This window comes from Festucalex cinctus, chromosome 8 (assembly GCF_051991245.1).
Source record: "Festucalex cinctus isolate MCC-2025b chromosome 8, RoL_Fcin_1.0, whole genome shotgun sequence".
Classification (NCBI taxonomy): domain Eukaryota; kingdom Metazoa; phylum Chordata; class Actinopteri; order Syngnathiformes; family Syngnathidae; genus Festucalex; species Festucalex cinctus.
The window spans coordinates 30122317-30142197 of record NC_135418.1 but is presented as its reverse complement, the minus strand read 5'-3'; the positions used below and the strand labels follow the sequence as shown (position 1 = coordinate 30142197).

General features: G+C 38.9%; 2 protein-coding genes and 1 long non-coding RNA gene across 4 annotated transcripts; 2 read left to right on the top strand and 1 right to left on the bottom strand.

Moving 5' to 3' along the window:
• Positions 1-1184: 1184 nt before the first annotated feature.
• LOC144023712 (GTP-binding protein REM 1-like) lies at positions 1185-8120 on the top strand. Of its 2 annotated transcripts, none has more exons than XM_077529463.1 (5): positions 1185-1557; positions 2889-3255; positions 4523-4605; positions 5221-5440; positions 6558-8120. In XM_077529463.1, exons 2-5 carry the CDS (start codon positions 2943-2945, stop codon positions 6812-6814), a joined length of 873 nt encoding a protein of 290 aa, XP_077385589.1. In that variant the 5' UTR covers positions 1185-1557; positions 2889-2942; the 3' UTR covers positions 6815-8120. The 2 variants fall into 2 exon arrangements, with proteins under 2 accessions (XP_077385589.1, XP_077385588.1); XM_077529462.1 differs by having other exon boundaries at positions 2857-3255.
• Positions 8121-9057: 937 nt separating this feature from the next.
• LOC144024342 (protein SSUH2 homolog) lies at positions 9058-19155 on the top strand. Its single transcript, XM_077530567.1, has 12 exons — positions 9058-9221; positions 10822-10893; positions 10972-11044; positions 12044-12173; positions 13300-13360; positions 13437-13558; positions 13636-13698; positions 15008-15087; positions 15478-15570; positions 16132-16237; positions 16896-17003; positions 18012-19155. Exons 1-12 carry the CDS (start codon positions 9209-9211, stop codon positions 18150-18152), a joined length of 1062 nt encoding a protein of 353 aa, XP_077386693.1. The 5' UTR covers positions 9058-9208; the 3' UTR covers positions 18153-19155.
• LOC144024343 (uncharacterized) lies at positions 15895-18371 on the bottom strand. The gene is made up of 2 exons (XR_013284744.1): positions 17732-18371; positions 15895-17090 (listed from the first exon to the last, which is right to left on the bottom strand). It is a non-coding gene; the product is annotated as an uncharacterized LOC144024343 (long non-coding RNA).
• Positions 19156-19881: the final 726 nt, after the last annotated feature.

The window sequence follows — 19881 nt, the reverse complement described above, 5'->3', positions numbered from 1 at the left end:
GGATTCTTTTCCAGGGTTTTTCCCTGAGTCCAAATTTCAGAGGCGGCCACCTCCAACTTTATTTGTTCACCACCTCCAACCTAAGTGACTGATATTCTTATTGGAACGTTTATTCTTATTGAGAATTTTTGCCAGTCAAACGTTAATATTTTGTCCATAATAAATTTGATACTTTCATTATTTTTCACATTTCTTTAAAAAGACATTTTGCAACTTGCTGTCGACTGAAAATGACATCACAAGGGCTCGGGTAACCAATCACAGCTCAGCTTGTGAATGTCACATGACCAAACCTAGAAAACATGAGCTGTGATTGGTTACCTGAGCCCTTGTGATGTCATTTTCAGTCGCCAGCAAGTTGCAAAATGTCTTTTTAATGGTACTAATTGTATGTGAAAAATAATGAAAGTATCAAATGAATTATAGACAAAATATGAACTTTTTATTGCTATAATGGGCTAAATAAGTGAAGTATCCCTCTAAAGGGGCGGCCATTTTGCCCACTTGCTGTCGACTGAAGACGAGCGACCAATCCGAGTTTGTTTTCTGAAGCCGCGCTGTGATTGGTGAGCAACTGTGATGTCGTCTTCAGTCGACAGCAAGTGGCAAAATGGCCGCCCCCGGATGGCTTAAAAAAATTAAAAAAAAATCGGATTTAATTTGTTTTCTGAAGCTGCGCTGTGATTGGTTGTTACCTGAGCAACTGTGATGTCATCGTCAGTCAAGTGGCAAAATGGCCGCCCCCAGAGGTGGCTAAAAATTTTGCTGCTTAAATCATATTTGACTAACTAGAATACCATATTTAGACTAGTGGGGCTGTGTAGAACATATCATCATCCCCCCCAAAAAAAAAAAAAAAGTTTGGGTTGACTTCTCCTTTTAAGTCCAAAACGTGGCGCCGTTGCAGCGCCACCCGCAGGCCTGGCGTTCTGTGCGGTTGGCCTTTTTTTTTTCTCAACATCATGGTGACATGATTCATTTAAAGGAGGAACGTTGACAGCGCCACCCGCTGGCCTGGCATGTTAACAACGTGCTTGCGAGTGGAAACATTTCAAGTGCTTTTTTTTTTTTTTTTTTTTTTTGCGACACGTGACGTGTGTTCCGAGTGCGCGACATGATTTGATTGACTTGCAAAATGGCAAAACATGTTCTTCATTAAGTCTGGCGCGGTTTCAAGTCGCACGGCGGGATTGACGGCAATTTTCATTTGAGCCTGAAAAACCCCCAAAAACAAAACATGTTAGCAATTAATGTAAGACATGTCAACAAATCCCGGCTGACTCCTTTTTTGTTTTGTTTTGTTTTTGATGTCACAGGAAGTGAGCAACATTTTTCCGAAGCCAACTCTTGTCAACAAGCATATCTGCTTCTCCTCTGCTGTCACGCGCGTGCGCGTGCGCGTGCGCGAGCGCGAGCGATTCCGCTGCTGAATTTTTAAAGCTGTTGTGGAACTTTTGCGGGTTCAGCGTGTCATAAAAGCTCGCTTGCGTCAGCAGGACGCGCACACGCCAGCGCGGCGGCCGCAACGCAAATTTGTTGCTCTTCGCGAAGCTTCCGGTATGTTTGCTCATCACACGCACACGCAAACTTGTCCACTTTTCTGCATGTTTCATCGTTTTGTAGTCATCGGAAGCTGCTTGTTTGTTTGTTTGTGCGCGTGCGCGTACTTGACAGTGTTGCAGTACTCCAAATATCATATCGTGTATTATGCTACTCGCTCGTGTCATTTGAAAGTCATTCTTCATATGTATGTATGAATTGGAATGATTCTTTTGATAGGTTGCCCCCGAAAGTCGACTTTGGACTCATGCCACACCACAAAAAAACAAACAGTGTTTTTAGTGCTGTCAAAATGAAAGCTTTAAATTATTAATCACCAAAAAATGATCACATTAATCATGTATTAATAGTCACACTATTAATTTTGACCACAGATTATTCTAAATTTGAACATATAAACACATCACAAGTATAAAATACAAGTTGTAGTTTAAAAAAAAAGAAAAGAAAAGAAAAATAAATCAATAGTATCATAATTGATATGTTCAAAAGGAGTAGGAAGAAGTCGAAAAACTTATCTAGTCTTACTCCCTAATGCTTCTATTATAATGTATGTGGGAATGCTATAATAATAATAATGTATTGACATTTATACTTGATGTACATATTTTTCTATCATTATCATTTTAAACCAATTTTTTTTAAATACAATTATCAAAAGAACATTTTGATTTAACGTTGCGCAACACGCACGCATCTTTGACATCTTTTTAAACATCAAAGAGTCTTAAAAACGCTCAACATTCGGGTTCTCGTTCGTCATTCAACATCAAAGACAATTTTAGTATTCTGCAAACATCATGTATGCGTCTTTGTAAACTCAAATGATGACTCGCGTTCCCGTAAATTTCAGGGGAAAAGATTTGTTCACCTCAAACTAACGTGCACGTTTGGAAACAAGCGTGTTTTTGATGTCAACATCTTTTAGTCATCATTAAATGACTACATACAAATTACTACGGAATTGTTTTTGCAAATATCAAAAGAAATTTGGATTTAACAGTGTGCGCTTCCCCACCAACACATCTTTGACATCTTGGTAAACCTCAAAGACCCCTTTTAGTCTTCATCAAATGACTATGTACAAATTACTGTGGCATTGTTTTTGTAAATGTCAAAACAACATTTCGATTTAACATTGTGCAACACACGCGCATCGTTGACATCTTTTTAAACATCAAAGAGTCTTTCAACACACTCAACGTTTGGGTTCCCGTTCATCATCATTCGGCATCAAAGACAATTTCCTCTTCAGCTAAGCTTCGACTTGAAATGTATTTTTGTAACGTTGTCAAGGAGCCTCACGTGCGCGTTTGGTTAAACGTCAGCTAACCTGCCACAACATCAAAGAGAAGGAACCTTGAAAAGGATTCGATGACGTCATGAGCGAGAAGGACGTCCTCCGGAGGCGGGCCAGCAACCCGGTCCGCCCCAGCCGGCCGACGCCGACGCCGCGGCGCCGGCACCCTCCGCTGGGCCAGTCGGCGTCGTACCACCCGGGCGACGCCTCGCGGGTGCGCTGGAGCGACGACGACGACGACGACGACGACGACGACGACGACGACGACGGCGGCGACGACGGCGGCGAGTCGCAGCGCGTCCACAAGGTGGTGTTGCTGGGCGACCACGGCGTGGGAAAGAGCAGCCTGGCGGGAATCTTTGCGGGAATCGCCGACAAAGACGAACAAGTGGAAGGTGAGGAGAAACGTCAACGAGGACGCTCGACACAAATGGACTTTCTTTCTTTGTTTTTTTACGTTCGTAAACATCAAATAGAATTCAGTCGCAAACAAAGCTAACGTACGCGTTTTCATCCAAGACAATTAAGCTTGTGAACATCAAAGGCAATTTATGATTGAAGACCACAACTTGGCGTTTATGTTTACAAAATATTATTGAAGGCTAACTCATTGATGTTAATGACATGTTTATTAAAAAAAGAAGGTCTTTGATGAAAACATGTTTCAATTACACTTTATGTCTGTGAAACACTAAATTGTCTTGGATGAAAACACATCGAGGTTGGTTGAATAAATTGTCTTTGTGTCCAACCTAGACGTGTTTTCATCAAAGACAATTTAGTGTTTCACAGGCATAAAGTGTCATTGAAACATGTTTTCATCAAAGACCTTTTAGTCTTTGATGAAAGACCATTTAGCGTTGGTTGAATAGTCTTTGTGTCCAACCTAGATGTGTTTTCATCAAAGACAATTTCGGCATAGTCAAATTGAAGCACGTTTTCATCAAAGACCATTAAGCGACTTCAAGCAACCTGATGTTTTTATCAACTTTTCAAGAATATCAATGATATAATTTCATAAACACAAAAGACCATTTAGGGTCTTCAATAAAAAAAAATTCTTGTAAGCATCAAAGACAATTATTATTTTTTGTGAAATTGTAAAAGTCAAAGGCATTCAAACCTAATTTATTGTATTTTTTTTTAAATAAATCAAAGTTCAACTAAACTTTTTATAAACGGACTATTTAGAGTCTCCACAAAAGCTTCCATTTCTGTTAACATCAAAGACTATCAAAGGAACCTAAACATCAAAGACCACTGAATCGTTAAAGAATTTTGACCTGTGTGTGTTTTAAACACCAAAATGATTTATTGTTTACCAATCCTAATGTTTTTGAAAAGATCAAAGACCATTTGGAGTCTGATTAACTTTTGAGTTTTCAATATTCAACACCGTTTCCGGTTTTACACTTTTTTTTTCTCTTTTTTTTTTTTAAAAGCCTAACATATATTTGTAAGCATCAATGGCGTTGTGTTCTGGTAGTGTCACTGAACGCAGGGTCAACTTTGGCCAAATGGCCGTCTGGTCGATCGGTCCGTCGGCGTCTGCTTTGACTTTGAATGACCTCATTGATGCCACTGGCAGCGCTTTGACCTGCTTTTCCGCTGCATTGTCGTTGATTGTTTTTCTTTTTTTCTTTTTTTTTTTTTCTCCTCCAGCGGGCACGTACGAGAGGACGCTGACAGTCGATGGCAAGAAGACGACGCTGGTTGTCATGGATACGTGGACCAACGATAAACCGGTAAGGCCGCTCCAAAAAACGTCCGATGCTACAAAAACAAGCGCCCGTCTTCAGGGTTTTTTTTGGTTTTGTTTTGTTTTTAAACATTTTCGTACATGTTTACAAAAACACGTATGTGGTGGTCTTTAAATTCCAAAGCACATTAAGTTTCTTTGAAAGCTGATGTGTCTTTGATGTTTTTTATTGTTGTTATTAATGTTTTAAATTATCTTTCATGTTTACATAAACAGGAAAAAAAAACTTTTTTTTTCCTCTTCATTGAAGATCAAATTGTCTTAAGACCAAATTGTCTTTGATGTTTACATATTTTCCCTCTAAAAGACAAATACAGGTAAAAAAAAAAATCTTTGAAGACGAAGACGTCTGTTTACAAAATGCGTACAGCCTTGAGGACTAAATCCATTTTGTTAAGCCCGTGAAGACGGAAGTGTCTTTGATGTTGACGTTGAGGACTAAAGCAACATTATAAAACCATACCGGTTAGGAGCTTTGAAGACCAAATCGCCTTTGATATTTGGGGAAGCGTGCCGACTGAGTCGACTACAATTTTGACAGGCATGTTGACCGAAACGCGCGCGTCTTGGATGTCTTTTTCTTTGTTGTTGTTTTGGCGAGGACGAGGACGAGGGCGGCGCAGCGGCGGGCGCAGCGGCGGGCGAGACGATCCCGGCGCGCGGCAGCGCGTACGTCGTCGTCTACTCGGTCAGCGACCGGCGCAGCTTCGACGCGGCCGCCGAACTTCGCGTGACGCTGCGGCGGCGGGCCGACGACGTGCCCATCATCCTCGTGGGCAACAAGAGCGACCTGGTGCGCTCCCGGGAGGTGGCGCTGCAAGGTGAAAACCTCTTTGATGCTTGCAAAAAGTCACGCATGACTATGGGCTCCTTTTGACGATTGCACGATGCCAACATTTAAGAGGCTCTGAGCACTCAAATGGTTTTTGAAAAAAAAAACATCAGGTTCTCTGTCGATGTATTGTCTTTGATGTTTACAAAGACGTGTTTTGGATGATTTGTAGACTTCATCCTCTACACAAGTGCGTTTGATGTTTACAAAAAGCTGGACGTTAAAATTGTTGATGACTCTTAAATTGTCTTTGACGGCAGGATAATTGATGACTAAAATGTTTTCTTTGACAAGTTTGTTTTGGATGCAAAATCGTCATTGATGTTAGCTTGATGAATTGTCTTTGATTGTTGGAAAAACATCTATCGCGACACAATCGTTACACATACGACAGATTTGTTGTTGTAAATGTGTTTTTGAAGACTCAAAAATTTATCATCTTTGATTACACGTTAAGTTTTGCCAAGGACGGCAACTTGTCTTTGATGTTCACAAAACGTGTCAGGTTGACGATTGATTACGAGTCTCTCTTGAAGTTTACAAAACATGAGCACTGTAGTTGACTAAATTTGGTTTCGGTGTTGACGAAACACATCCCGTATGGCTCATTAGAGATGCTAAACTGTCTTTGATGTATACAGAAAGATGAGCATGATGGTCTTTGATGAATAAATTAAATCAATATTTAATAATAAATAAATAAAATTATTTAAATAATAATAATAATAGTAAATAAATAATACAAAATTATAATAATATAAATAGAATAAAATAATTAAATAATAATAAATAAATAGTAATAAATACAATTATATAAATACATAATAATAAAAAAATAAAGAGAATTAAATAAATAAATAAATAAATAAAATAAAACTAGAATAAATAAATGACGACTACATTGACTTTGATGTTGACCAAATATTTGTTAACAGCAAACGCATACATTGACAACGTTCAGCCATCTTTGATGTTTACAAAATCACCCGCCTTAGGTTGTTTGAAACGCTATTGACGTTTCGAAAAAAAGCACGTTGATGAGGTTTTGTCGCGGTAATTCCAAATCTGGTCATGATACGATTTGTATCCGCCCCGCAACCCGCCAGAGGGGCGAGCGTGCGCGGTGGTGTTCGACTGCAAGTTCATCGAGACGTCGGCGTCGCTGCAGCACAACGTGAGCGAGCTCTTCGAGGGCGTGGTGCGCCAAATCCGCCTGCGCCGCCGACGCTCCGCCTCCTGCAAGCGCAAGGAGAGCATCGGCCAGAAGGCGCGCCGCTTCCTGGACCGCCTGGTGGCGCGCAACAACCAACGCGTGGCCGTCAGGATCCGATCCAAGAGCTGCCACGACCTCGCCGTCCTTTGAGCGGACCGGACCGGACCGGACCGGACCGGACCGGACACCTGTCGCCACCGACCGGGTGTTTCTCCCGCGGACAGACTTGTGTAAGCCTTGGAACCAGGAAGTAGCATGCTAATGCTAACCAGCAAATTGACGAAAACTCACAAAGGCAAAAAAAAAAACTTTTTATGAACCTGTGTTACTTTGTAAAGAGTAAAAAAAAAAAAAAAGTGAAAAAGAGAAAGACGATTAGCAAATGTCTAAATCCATAAATTGGAACTCACAAGCAATTTTTCTTCACTATTTTATAAGGACTTTGGTATTGCTAGTTCCTGACCAAAAAAAGGCCACCCTTGCGAGTATGAATACCTCGAAATGAGGCCGGTATCAGCACCTGTACTCGCCCATCACAACTATAAAGTCACTTTTTATTTCCCTTGGTTTTGTTTTTTTTGTAAGGTGTTGTATCGCAAGGCACATTTTTGTTGTTGTTTGTTCTGAATTTGCACTCGTTTTGATGTGACTTCTGTGGTGGTGTTGAATGTGCAATTTGTTCAATTAAAAAAAAAAAATCAGTATGTGTAACTAGCGTCCACACGTACACAAAAGAACGTGTGTGGAGAGATTTAAATTTGTATTTGTGAAACGGAATATAAAAATATACGCAGGAGGCGGGACGTTCGACTTCCGGGTTACGTTGCGACGTGTGAGTCTTGACAGGCACAAGGTCGGCCATTTTGTGCCTGTCAAGACTCTCTCATTGACACCATGAAAGTCGTGATCGACATACAGTTTAAGTTTCCACTTCCACTTTGCCCACCAACAAGCTAGCTTGCGGCGCCAAACGACTGGTTTCAATGAGTCGCAGTAATGTAGTGTCCTACTCGGGATGGTTTTTTTGGTTGTTTTTTTTTTGTGACACTTGCCATATTTGCCACCTTTTACCAAAAACGCTCGCCGAAAATCAAGCTCTCTCCATTCATTTGTTCTGGGATGTTTGCCCTCCCGGAGGTGCAGCGGGAGCTAAGCAGTGACGTCAGCTGGAAGGGTCTAATGCTCGCTCTGTCTCCCTCTGCTGGTTGCTCGCATCTCGTTTCCTGCAAAACTGGTCCAAATTGATGGAATTCATATAAATTCATACACACCGCATTCATTCATACTTTTTCTACTATGAATCATATTCATTATGGCGCCAGCATCCTTTTTTTTTTTTGTCTTGACACAAATATTTGCCTCGAGGGGAGGCAATTCCTGACAAGTATGTTGAGACATGTTGACATCGCGTAGTTATGTAACACGCACGCGCGCGCGCGCGACAATAAAAGCAAGATGTGGATGTTGGGTTTGGGTTTGTTGTGGTCTTTGAGCTGCTTGACTAATCAATGTCAGATGGGCGTCGACAGCATTCCTCCCGATGGAGGTATCAAATTCACTTTTCACGACCGGAACACAAGCGGCAACCCCTTCAAATTAAAAGGGCCCAGAATTTTTTATTTTTTTTTCTTCGTGTGTGGGGATGAATGAAGTCAAAATAAGTCTAAATAAGATCTTAAATCTATAACAAGTAACATACAATATAAATATGCATCAGTAATTAGATTCAAAATGAATCATTGTCTTTGTTTATTCCATAATTTTTACAAAAATCACACAAACAGTGAATACAATTACACATCCGTGCATTCAACAAGTATTCTTCTATCAGAATATGTATTTTTGTTTAAATTGTGGAAGCTATAAGCTTATTAATTAAATGAGGGTCCAAGCCACCACCCTGAGCAGGAAATTGATTTACATAACAAAGTGTCGTGTATTCACTAATTCGCAATGTACGTCATAATTAGCAAATAAATCAATAAACAAAACAAAAAGTGGTCATTCTATTGATCTATTTACAAAATAGCTTCTAGTGTAGCTAAACATGTAATATTTCAGATCGATAAGATGAAAAAAATGATTTGATTCGATGCGAGGAAAGAAAGCAAATACTGTACCGTTATTATTCATCTGAATTTGTAAAAATTATTCTCGTTTGATTTTTAAAAGTTCTAATTGAATGAACATGTATTTCACTAAATAATGTAAATAATAGATATAACAAAATATGTCATTGTAAAAGAGAAAGTCACTGTGCCACAGCTGGGGGGCATTAAAATCTGCTTAATGACATTTGACATGCTCTTGTAAGACCCGAGAATGTAAAATGTCATTTGTGTGAGTCCCGAAGTCAACTTTGTCGTTCTCGCGCTTTTAGATGTTATTTTGAAAGGCACATAGCGGAAGCGGCGTGCGTTTTTGACGTGAAGCTTCTTAAGTTTGCGACGCGCTGGGCTCGGTCCTGCTCTTGTTGCACGCTGAAGAGTTGCTACATTTTTTTCCTCTGTGTTTGTTTGCGGTGCAAATTGGCCCTTGAGCAGGATGAACAACGCAGGTAAGAATCCGTCAAACCAACAACACGAAAACGAAAACGAAAACGAAAACGCCAAAGGAAACGCAGCGCCGCCCGCTTGTCAACACATTCCAGATCCGATCCGCAGTCCCAAAACCTTCAAAACCGCTTGCTCACGTCACGTGATGCCGCGCGTAGTCGGTTTTGTTTGTTCTTATGATCATTAACGTTATTATGAAGATGTTTAGTCATCGAGAAGAAGCCTCCAAGTACTTTTGCACCCTCGGGCGCTAAATTGAATCCAATTATTGTACTCTTGCGCAACAATCGTGTTGGGGCAAGTCACGTGACGCAAACGGTGGAGGAATTTGGAATCTTATACACTAAGAAATGTACGAAATGTTGTGTTTGTCAAACTTTTTACATCAACTAACAATAAGGTAAATGGACTGTTTTTTGTATAGATAAATAAATAACTATCTAGATAAGCCAAGTTAGCTAGCTAGCTAGCTAGCTAGCGGTGTCCAAACTACATCCCGGAGCCATTTGCGGCATATGATTAAAAAAAACAAAAACAAAAACTACATTTGACATAGCTCACAAAGCTATTTAAAAAATGTGGGGAAAAAAAGAAAGTGACACTACTAATATTAAATTTGTTTCTATTTAGCCGATTTTCTATGAATGTGCTCTAGTCTGTCGTACCTAATTGTTTACCTGATTGATTTTTAGCATGTTTAATAAGTTAAGGTTGCATCCTTCCATTTTTCCATACGTGGTTCCTCAAATGAAAAAGTTTCTATCCTTAATTATGCGTGTGCGTGTGCAAATGTTTTTGTGACCCGAGTGCGACATGTCGTCGGTCGGTGAGCGTCCGGAACAGCTGCAAGCAAGCAAGCAAAAGCAAAAGCATGCGCGCGCGTGCACACGTGTTGTTGTTGGAGGGATTTTTTATTATTTTCCCACGTATCGGATTTCTTGTCGACTTGAATGCGAAAAGCCGAGCGTGGTTTTGTTCCGTCTTCTTTTATTTGACTGAACGTTCCCACGACGTCGTCCAGTTCTCGCGGGATTTTCACCTTTTGACTGCCCATTACTTTTGTCCAAGCTGCACTTTTTTTTTTTTTTGTTCCGTCGTTTGTTTGCATCCCAATCATAATTTTGTACTTAATTTTAAACTCCAGGTCTGCGTCCAAGTACTTTTCATATTTGTGTCACTTATGCAATCAATCTGACTTTTTTTTTTTTTTTTTTTTTTTTTTTTTAACGGATGTGCTGCTTTTAATATTGTGACATGACGACAACGATATCTTGTGGGTGTTTTAATATCACAATATTGCCGTTTATCGTTACATTCCTACCGTTACGTGTCCAAATACTTTTGTCCAAAGTTCCTTTTCTTCTCCATCCTGTAGTGGGTGTTCCAATACTTGATATCGCCTTCACGTTTTCCCATCTGTATGTGTCCCAATATTTCTGAATTCCAACAAAAGTATTGGGACACGTAGCGGAAGTGAAACGCAAAGACAATTTTTAGACAAAAGTATTGTAGGTCTCGTTTTTGTGTTCCAATATTTTTGAACTTGGTCCCACATCTAATCAAAAGTTTTCCATTTTGTCGAATGTGGTCGTCGTGTTTCAGCCGTGTACCCGCCGGGGGCCGCGCCCGCTGACAACATGTTCCCCAACATGCCCGGGTACGAGGGCGGCGGAGGTGAGATATCCAACGAGCACCACAAAAAAAAAAATGAAAAGTTGAATCCGTGTTCTCAAATATCGCATTTGTGTGCAGGCTTCCTGCCGCCGCCCATGCCCGTGGAGCCCGCGGCCCCGCCCCAACCGGGCCCCGAGCCCGAGAACTGGAGGTGAGACATCTCGCAGTAACCCTCCCGTCCAGCGGGGGGCACCCCATCAAAGTAGACGTGCACGACATGGCCCTGAACTTTGACTGATTTTTCAAGGCCCACAGAATATTGTGTTCTATTGATATAAGAACGTGAAACCTACCAGAACAAAAATTAGTCTCTTTATTTCATCAGGGGAAAAAAAAAGTATATTTCTATCTATTTCCGTTTTGCAGCAATTTGCATTAATCAAAATTCCTGTCGAAAACACTGGGGGGAAAAAAAAGAGCTTGTTGCAACATGGGCCTGGCTGATCTCTTATACTCTGCTGCCACCTGCTGGCCTTTTTTTTTTAAATAACTACCATTGCTTTAAGTGACCTCTTCAGGTCACTAAGTGCATCAAAGCGCTAGCATAAAAAAAAGAAGAAGAAGAAGACGTAATTATACGTTTTTGGGAGTGAAGGACAAAGTATTAAAACACGGATTTATACGTCTTTGGGTTTGAATGAGTTAAAACCCAAAGTATTCTTTGAAATCATAAACTCTAAATCTGGATTGAAAGCCTAATTTCAAACCATATCCGAAGGTTTGAAAGCCGAACTTAAAACGTAATCCTTGTTTGAAACCCTCATTTGAGACAATCAGCCTCGAAACCCTAACCATTATTTGAAACCCTGAGCCTTGTATGGTCATTAATTATGCAGTCAATTATTTAATTATATAATCATCTATTTTTTTTCTCTCTTAAAAAAACCATAATCATAATTCTAGACAAACAGCTTCTACTTTAGCACACTTGGAGCATCCGACAATTCTTGATCCTACATTTTCTCCACTACAGCTGGAACGTAGTTGGGGCCTTCTCTGCCTCTTCTTCTTCTTCTTCTTCTTGCTCATAATTATCCTCTCGTAGAGCTCGGTGCTGCCTGGCGTTTTGTGGCACGAGACGGTACTACACAGAAGGCGGGCGAAGTGAATCGGGTTTTGTTTTGTGTTTTGTTTGGTGTGCGTCCGCTAGCATCCCGTCCTTGTCGGAGGACGTCGCCCGCGAGGCCTTCAAGAGCTTCGCCGCGTCCAACTGCTGCTACAGCAAAGCGCCCGCCACGGACGGCGTCATCACGCAGATGGAGCCGTTCAACACCTACAGGGTTAGCATACGCGCTCAAGCGCTACGTTAGCTTCACGTCGCACTTCCTGGCGGCCGTCCAAACAACCTCCCCGCAATTTGTTTTGACATTTTCATTTCAAGTGTCCCGTTCTTTTGTCCAACTTGACTCAATTTCACATATTTCCACTTCCTGTCTGAAGAACTTCCATCAAACTTTACACATTTCTTTTTTCACTTCCTATCTGTGTCACAAACAAATTTTTTTTTGTCCTAATTTCCAAATGTCTTCACTGGTCCCTTTCTGTGCTCTGATACTTTTGTCCAAATTTCCACATTTTTCCGACTTTTCACTTCCTGCCGGTGTCCCATTATTGTGTCCAACTTGATTGTTTCACATCTTTTCACTTCTTTTTTTTTTTTTAAATTTTATTTTATTTTTTTAAGATCTTTTCACTTCTTTCCTGTGACCCAAAACTTGCATCCAAATTTCCACATTTTTCCGACTTTTCACTTCCTGCCGGTGTCCCATTATTGTGTCCAACTTGATTGTTTCACATCTTTTCACTTCTTTTTTTTTTAAATTTTATTTTTTTAAGATCTTTTCACTTCTTTCCTGTGACCCAAAACTTGCATCCAAATTTCCACATTTTATTTTTTATTTTTTTAAAACATTTTTATGGAAGCGTATTGCATTCACTTGAGGAGGAAAACAAAACAAAACAAAAGGTTATTTTTATGACTAATTTTTGGGGGGAGGTTTTTTTTTTGATATTATTTATATAAAATAATAAGATATGAAATAAATATGTATACATGTAAAATGTTAAACTTGAAGATGTTCAAATTTGTCATGGAAACGTATGCAAAAGTGAGTCAGTTGTTGGACAGATAAATACACAAGCGCTGATGATTCTTCTTCGCCTGAAGATTTGCGTCCATTTTCCCGCCACTCTTACGAGGCGCTCCCCCTAGTGGCCCACCAAGTAATTGCTCAATAAGTAATCAACAATGGAGCCGTCTTAGTGGCTGTATATTAGCGACAAATATTGCCATACTTGTGTATCGATAATCTATCGGGAGACAAAGTATCAGGATTAATATCGATATATTGTCACACTCCAAGTTTTTGCTGTTTACAATCATGCTAATCATTGTGTGTTGATTAGTATCGACTGGAGACTTACACTGAGTCCAGGTCAACCGAGTGGGGCAGCAAACCTCATGAAGGTATACACGATACACGCACGCACGCACGCAAGGTGTGTTTGATTGACAGGTGTGTGCGTGGTGTACGAATGAGCAGGCGAGGCGCCCGACTTCTACACCCAGACGGCCCCGCGACCCTGGGAGGTCCAGGCCACGCCCCCCAACGTGTTCACCAATCACACGGAGCTCATCCGCGTGCCCTACACGTCCTCCGTCAAGGTGTGTGCGCCCGTGTGGCGACGCCAGCCGTGCGAAAACGTGCGTTCAAGCGTGCGTGCGTGCGTGCGTGTGCGCAGGACTGCCACGACTGCAACGGGACCGGCAAGAAGCCGTGCAAGGACTGCAGCGGAAGCGGACACGTAAGTCGCCCGTCGCCAACACCAGCGCGACCAACGCGGGACGGCGCAAGCGAGCCCTCGTTTTGGTCGCCCTCGGGCTCGCATTGCAACTGCCGCGTGAATCAATTGCCGCGTTTACCGATTTGCTGCAATGGCGAGCATAACTTACTCGGGATGTAACGATAGCCAAACATCACGATACAAAGGTCATGATGCAACAATTTTCACGATATCGTGGGGAGGTTGACAATACAAAAAAGGTCACAATATTGTAAAAAATACTCAAAAAAAAAACACACAATACTGTATTATGCTTTTGTACAATACAGCAATTAAAAATATAAAATTAGTATAAATATTAGACATAAAATAATATATCAATCTAATCTATATATTGAGGCACTTACTTGGTAATGCAAGCACACATTAGTGTGGATTTTGAACGTAAAAGGGCCAAAACATGCCTTGTGGAAATTAAACTGCACTAACAAAAAAAATATAAAAAAATAAAAAAAATAAAAAACTAGCCACTAGAGCGTGCTACAACTGCACAAATGGAAATTGGAAATCAACCTGACTTTATTTATTTTTTTAGGGATGGACCGATTATCGGTGTCGATATTCAGTATTTTGACGAATATCGGCATCGGCCAAACAATTGTTTTAATTGAACATTTGAAAACATGCTACTACCCTGGGAGATCCCGGAACTTGTTAGACTTAAAAAATATTGACTAAGATTTAAAAAAAAAAAAAAAAAAAAAACTCCAGTATTTTACTAACTCTAAAAGTTGCTCAATAAACATATTGTTTAAAAATACCCCCCAAAAAGTAAGAGCTTTTTTTTTTCTCCAAATTTTGATGCCAATATTTTCCCTTTTTAGTGAAAATGATTTATCGGTTCTAAATATTGGTTATCGCCGTCCTTGACTACTAATAATCGGCATCTGTACTGGCCCTGAAAAAAAACCCACATCGGTCTATCTCTCTTTTTTTTTTTTTTTTTCTAACAGATGTGCTTTTAATATCGTGACATGACGACGACGATATATTGTGGCCGTTTTAATATCGCAATATCACGATATTGCCATTATCGTTACATCCCTCATAACTATGTGTTGATGACTCACAAGTTTTATTTTTTTGGGTCATACTCAAATAAATTGTAATTTAATATATATATATATATATATATATATATATATATATATTTGATGTACTATTGGTATGGGTAATCTCAGGATTTGAGTGGTTACTTGTACTGGTATTTGTGTGAGAAAACGTGTTGGCGAACCTCGTCAATATTGCCGTGTTGGCGTGTGCGCTTCAGAAACCGTGCTGGGTGTGTAACGGATCAGGCGCCAGAGACGGTCAGAACTGCTCCCACTGTAACTCTACTGGCAAAGACAGGTACTGCACTCAACCTGCAGTTCATCGACATTGAATGAAATGGATAGAAATAGAAATGCCATTTTATAACACTCCTGAAAAAAAAAAAAAAAAAAATTCTTGGAAGACGTTTTCTTCAAAAGAAAAATATTACTTTAAATAATTGTAACCGTTTGATAGAATGTCAAGATTTTGTACTGCTTCTTATGGTATTTTACATACATTCAAATAATACACAAAGAAGAGCTTCAAAACACTCGTTCATCCGTAACAATATTTCTTATATTGTTTGTTTCCAATATTACTTGCTGAAAGTGTTAACTACCCAAACATCGACGCTAGCAACCGCATGTTAGCGCTAAGCTAGCAGGCTTTCCTCAAGGCAACTCATCAAGCAGTATATGTGCGCAGGTGCACCAAGTGCGACGCTCGCGGCTACGACAATTGCGAGACGTGCAAAGGAAAGCGACAACTGCTGACCTTCGTCCAGCTCAAAGTGGAATGGTGAGTCGACGCGCGATGTCATCGGTTGTCACGGAAAAATTCCAAAAATCAGATTCGTCATGTTTCATTGTCATTTCGTACACCGGCAGCCCATCGAAAAGGGATACAATGCTGCCATCTGCTGGCCGTAGTTAGTGGCTGTTTTTGAGTTCACAACCCATTGAGCAGGCAGCGGCTCCATTAGACGTTGCACTGCCAATTGATAAAAAAAAATAAAAAATGTTGACGTTTATGGCGGCATACATTGTGATTTTAGTAATCGTTATTAATCGTTTTTGGCGGTAAAAGAGTTCAAGTCAAAAGCATAAAGAAAAACAATCTTCACAATTTTTAGCAAGCACATTAGTTTTTTTTTTTTATTGATATGGTTTGCGTCATAACATAATTGGCAGCCATTTTTTTCATTTATTGTCAATGGCAATGAAAAAATAAATAAATAATGTACTTGCTATACGTTGTGGTTTTCTTTAAATGCCCCAAAATGACATGAAGCAACTATGCTATTAGGCTACCGAAATGAATATTTTTGTATACAATCTGCATGTGTGTGCGTGTTTCCAGGACGAACCATGTGGAGGATCACGTGGTGGAGCAGAACAGCGGCTTGAAGATCGACGACCTGCGTTCAGTCAGCGGAAAAGAGCTGTTCAAGGACAACCAGTACCTGGTACACACGCACGCAAACATACAAAATCACAACAACAACAAAAATGCCCACGAAAACACACACAAATGAACGCAGTTAGTTTTAATTAGTTTTTGTTTGTATTTATTTTTTTACTTGTTTTAGTCTTGTTTTTTTGTTTTTTTTTAAACGAGTATTTGTTGAGTGAAAGATTAAAAAGATCACAAAGTATTGTGTAATAAATTAAAGTATAATTCTCAAATAAACTGGTTGACCTTCATTTTTTGATAAGAATGTACAGCAATTCCAAAAATAAATACTTTTAAAATAAACCCTCTATGACATTAATTGACAAGGACGAAAACAAAGCACATTTTTTGCTAATTATTGTTTTTGGTGGTCAATTTTAGTTTGTTTTATAAATGTAAGTTGTAGTTTGAGTTGGTTTCTTTTTTTTTTTTTAAGCACATTTTTGTTTTTATTTTAAGGCCAATTTTTTTTTTTCCAATTTTAGTTTACAGTATTTATTAGTTTTAGTTAACTATGACTACACTCAAAAATACATAAACGCACTTATTAAAAAAATAAATAAATAACTGAATAAATCTTTGACTTAGTTGAATTTGTGAATAATCGTCCGTTGACGGCCATGTTTGCTTTTTGTGCTTCCGTCCGTCCGTCCGTCCGTCGGTCGTCTCAGGTGTACCCGCTCATGGGCTTCCCCGACCCGGCCGTCACCGATGCGTCCAGGCGGCTGGTCCAAGAGCACCAGAGCAAGTACGCTCAGACTTCCAGGATCCTGCAGCAGGTACGGACGGCGCCGCCCAAAATTCATAAAGGCCACGCCCTCGTCCCGCCGTTGTGGCGTGCCCGTCGTCACGCCCGAGGACCAAAACTGCCCAAATTCAAAATGAATAAATGACTAAAAGGGAAAATAAAAAAGAATATTAAAAAAATATCATGTAAAAATTATATCTAAAAAATAAATAGAAATGGAAATAAATCAGTTTTTATTTTCACTTTTAGTCATTTATTTAGTTATTTATTTATTTTGAACATTATATCTAAAAAAATAAATATAAATGGAAATAAATCCGTTTTTAGTTTCACTTTGTCATTTATTTATTTAGTCATTTATCCATTTTATTTAAAAAAAAAGACTAAATGACTAAATAATAAATAAAACTAATAATTTATTTATATATTTATTTAGTCATTTATTTATTTTGAATTTAAATCTAAATACATGACTAAATAAATAAATCACTAAATAAATACATGACTAAATAAATAGATAAATAAAATGACTAAATAAATAAATGACTAAAAGTGAAAATAAAAACGGATTTATTTCCATTTATATTTATTTTTTTATATATATATAATTTTTGAATGATATGTTTTTATTTTCTCTTTTAGTCATTTATTTATTTTGAATTTTGACAGTTTTGGTCCTCCGCATTTATGGACTAATTTTCATTATTTATTTATGTATTTATAAATTTTTTTACTTGTGAAAATTGCGAGTATACCCACTTCTCCGGGGACCACGACACGCCGGTCACGCCCGCCTCGGATTCTACCTCCAAAAGCGGTTTGGTTCTCCGTCCAGCAACTGACGACGACTCACACGATGAAGCTGTCGAGTCAGATTAGCGCAAAAACAGGAAGTTGGCTAGACTGCAAAAAACAAAACAAAACAGGAAGTCGAGTCACGTTGCGATGTGTTGCCGCTACCGGCTCTTTGTGTGTTTGTTGTGTACGTGTGTGTATTGCGTTGTGTGTTTGTGAGCACGCGTGTCGTGTTTTTGTTCAGCGGCAGACGGTGGAGTTGATCCCCATCACCAAAGTGAGCTACAAGTGGAAAGGCGACTCCCACGTCTTCTACGTGTTTGGCAACGAGCAGCAAGTCGGCGCCGCCAACTACCCGGCCAAATGCTGCTGCGTCATCCTCTAGAGGCAGGAAGTCCCGCCCCTTCCTCTTCCTCCAATGATCGCATGAAAACAAAACGGCATCAAAGTCGGCAGATTCAAACATATCATATAAAAATATACCTCATGTAAAAACATGAATTCAGTATATTTCAGTTAAAATATAATTGTACAAATAAAAAATAATACATCAAATACAACAAAAAAAACTATTAATGACATTTACTAATTAAAAAAAAAAATCTTTTTGTTAGTTAACGTACACTATAATACTATAACACTATATATTTTTAAATTCAGATGTTTGTTGGACAGTCTCAGATTTTGTTTATGCACAATTACTGTCCAATTTATGTTAAAAAAAAGAAAAGAAAAAGAAAAATAGTTTTCAATTTAAGTAACATTTTATTGGGGTTAGAATACACAGGAAAAAAATGGGGGGAAATTCCAATAATTGCTGTCCAAAAAAAAAAAGTATTAATTCTTTAACTCATTAATATAAAAATATACTTAATGTAAAAACATGTATTTAATATATATTTACTTAAAGTATAATTGTAGAAATAAAAAATAATAATAAATCAAATAAAAAACAAAGTATATTAATGACATTTACTAATTTCAAAAATCATTTTGTTAGTTAACATACACTATTTTTAGGAATTAAAATTCAGATGTTTGTTGGACAGTCTCAGATTTTAATAACAAATGCTTACGGAAATGCAAGAAGAAAAACAAATTTCAATACATTTCAGTGTTTAAATATTTAGTGTAATTAATCGGCTAAAGCAATGACGATAAGAAAATCAAAACAAACATTTGGAAGAGTTGACCACTAAATTGAGCTTCTTGAGTTTTTTTTTTTTTTTTCTCCAGTATTTCAGTATTGCCGTTTACACTTGTTTTTGACATGATTACCTCATATCTGGGTCCATTGGTTGAATTAAATTGAATACGAGTGGATGTTTTCAACTTTTGTCGCGTAATCTCGGCCAGAGAAAATAACTTTAGACCCCCCCCCCCCCCCCCCCCCCCCCCCCAAAAAAAAAAAAAAGAATCTGCTCATAATAAAAGTGTCTGTCGTGTCTTATGATTAGGAAGTATTCAAAGGTACTTCATAAAACTGGTTACCCCCAACTGGCTGCCTCCAGTCTCACCAGACTGATTTGTTGCCAAATATTTGTTTTGAAACAAATACATATGTACTGTGGCAATACGTGTTGCATGCCTTTCTATCAAGAAACTGTTCAATGGCTATGCTGTTATGTTATATATCTACTGTTTATCCAGTGACATACTCACTATTGCATGTTGGTGAATATTTAGAATTTGTCCAAGCTGCTACTCACTAACCTGATGGATGACTTGATGACGAATACCTTGATGACTTAATGGTTACTATTGTTAGTGTAGTAGTGCTCTCGTGTCCCTGTAAAAACAAATAAACAATCACTCTCACTGTTCTGTGCTCTCACAGTTATTTGCAGAAATATTTGATTTGGCGGGGTGGGTGGTGGTATCGTATAATTTAGCATTAACAGTTGTAAAAATTTAAGTAGCTATGTATCCATTTTATTTCCATCATTTTTCTTTGTTTATATCTGTTATATATGTAACTAGCTCGATAGCTACCTTTTTCTTTTTTGTGTTAATCTTTACTGAAAACATGCAAACAAAACAGCTAGCTAGCTATCATTCGGCAATAAGCCAAGTGCGCGTCTCGAATTCAAGGTGCATTATGGGTAGAAACGTGG

Coding starts and splice junctions, on each gene's coding strand:
- LOC144023712 (XM_077529463.1), top strand. CDS start 2,943: ATGAGCGAGAAGGACGTCCTCCGGAGGCGGGCCAGCAACCCGGTCCGC. Junction 4,606..5,220: donor CGTGGACCAACGATAAACCG/GTAAGGCCGCTC, acceptor TGTTTTGGCGAG/GACGAGGACGAGGGCGGCGC. Junction 5,441..6,557: donor CCGGGAGGTGGCGCTGCAAG/GTGAAAACCTCT, acceptor GCAACCCGCCAG/AGGGGCGAGCGTGCGCGGTG.
- LOC144024342 (XM_077530567.1), top strand. Junction 13,699..15,007: donor ACTGCAGCGGAAGCGGACAC/GTAAGTCGCCCG, acceptor TGTGCGCTTCAG/AAACCGTGCTGGGTGTGTAA. Junction 15,571..16,131: donor GTCCAGCTCAAAGTGGAATG/GTGAGTCGACGC, acceptor GCGTGTTTCCAG/GACGAACCATGTGGAGGATC.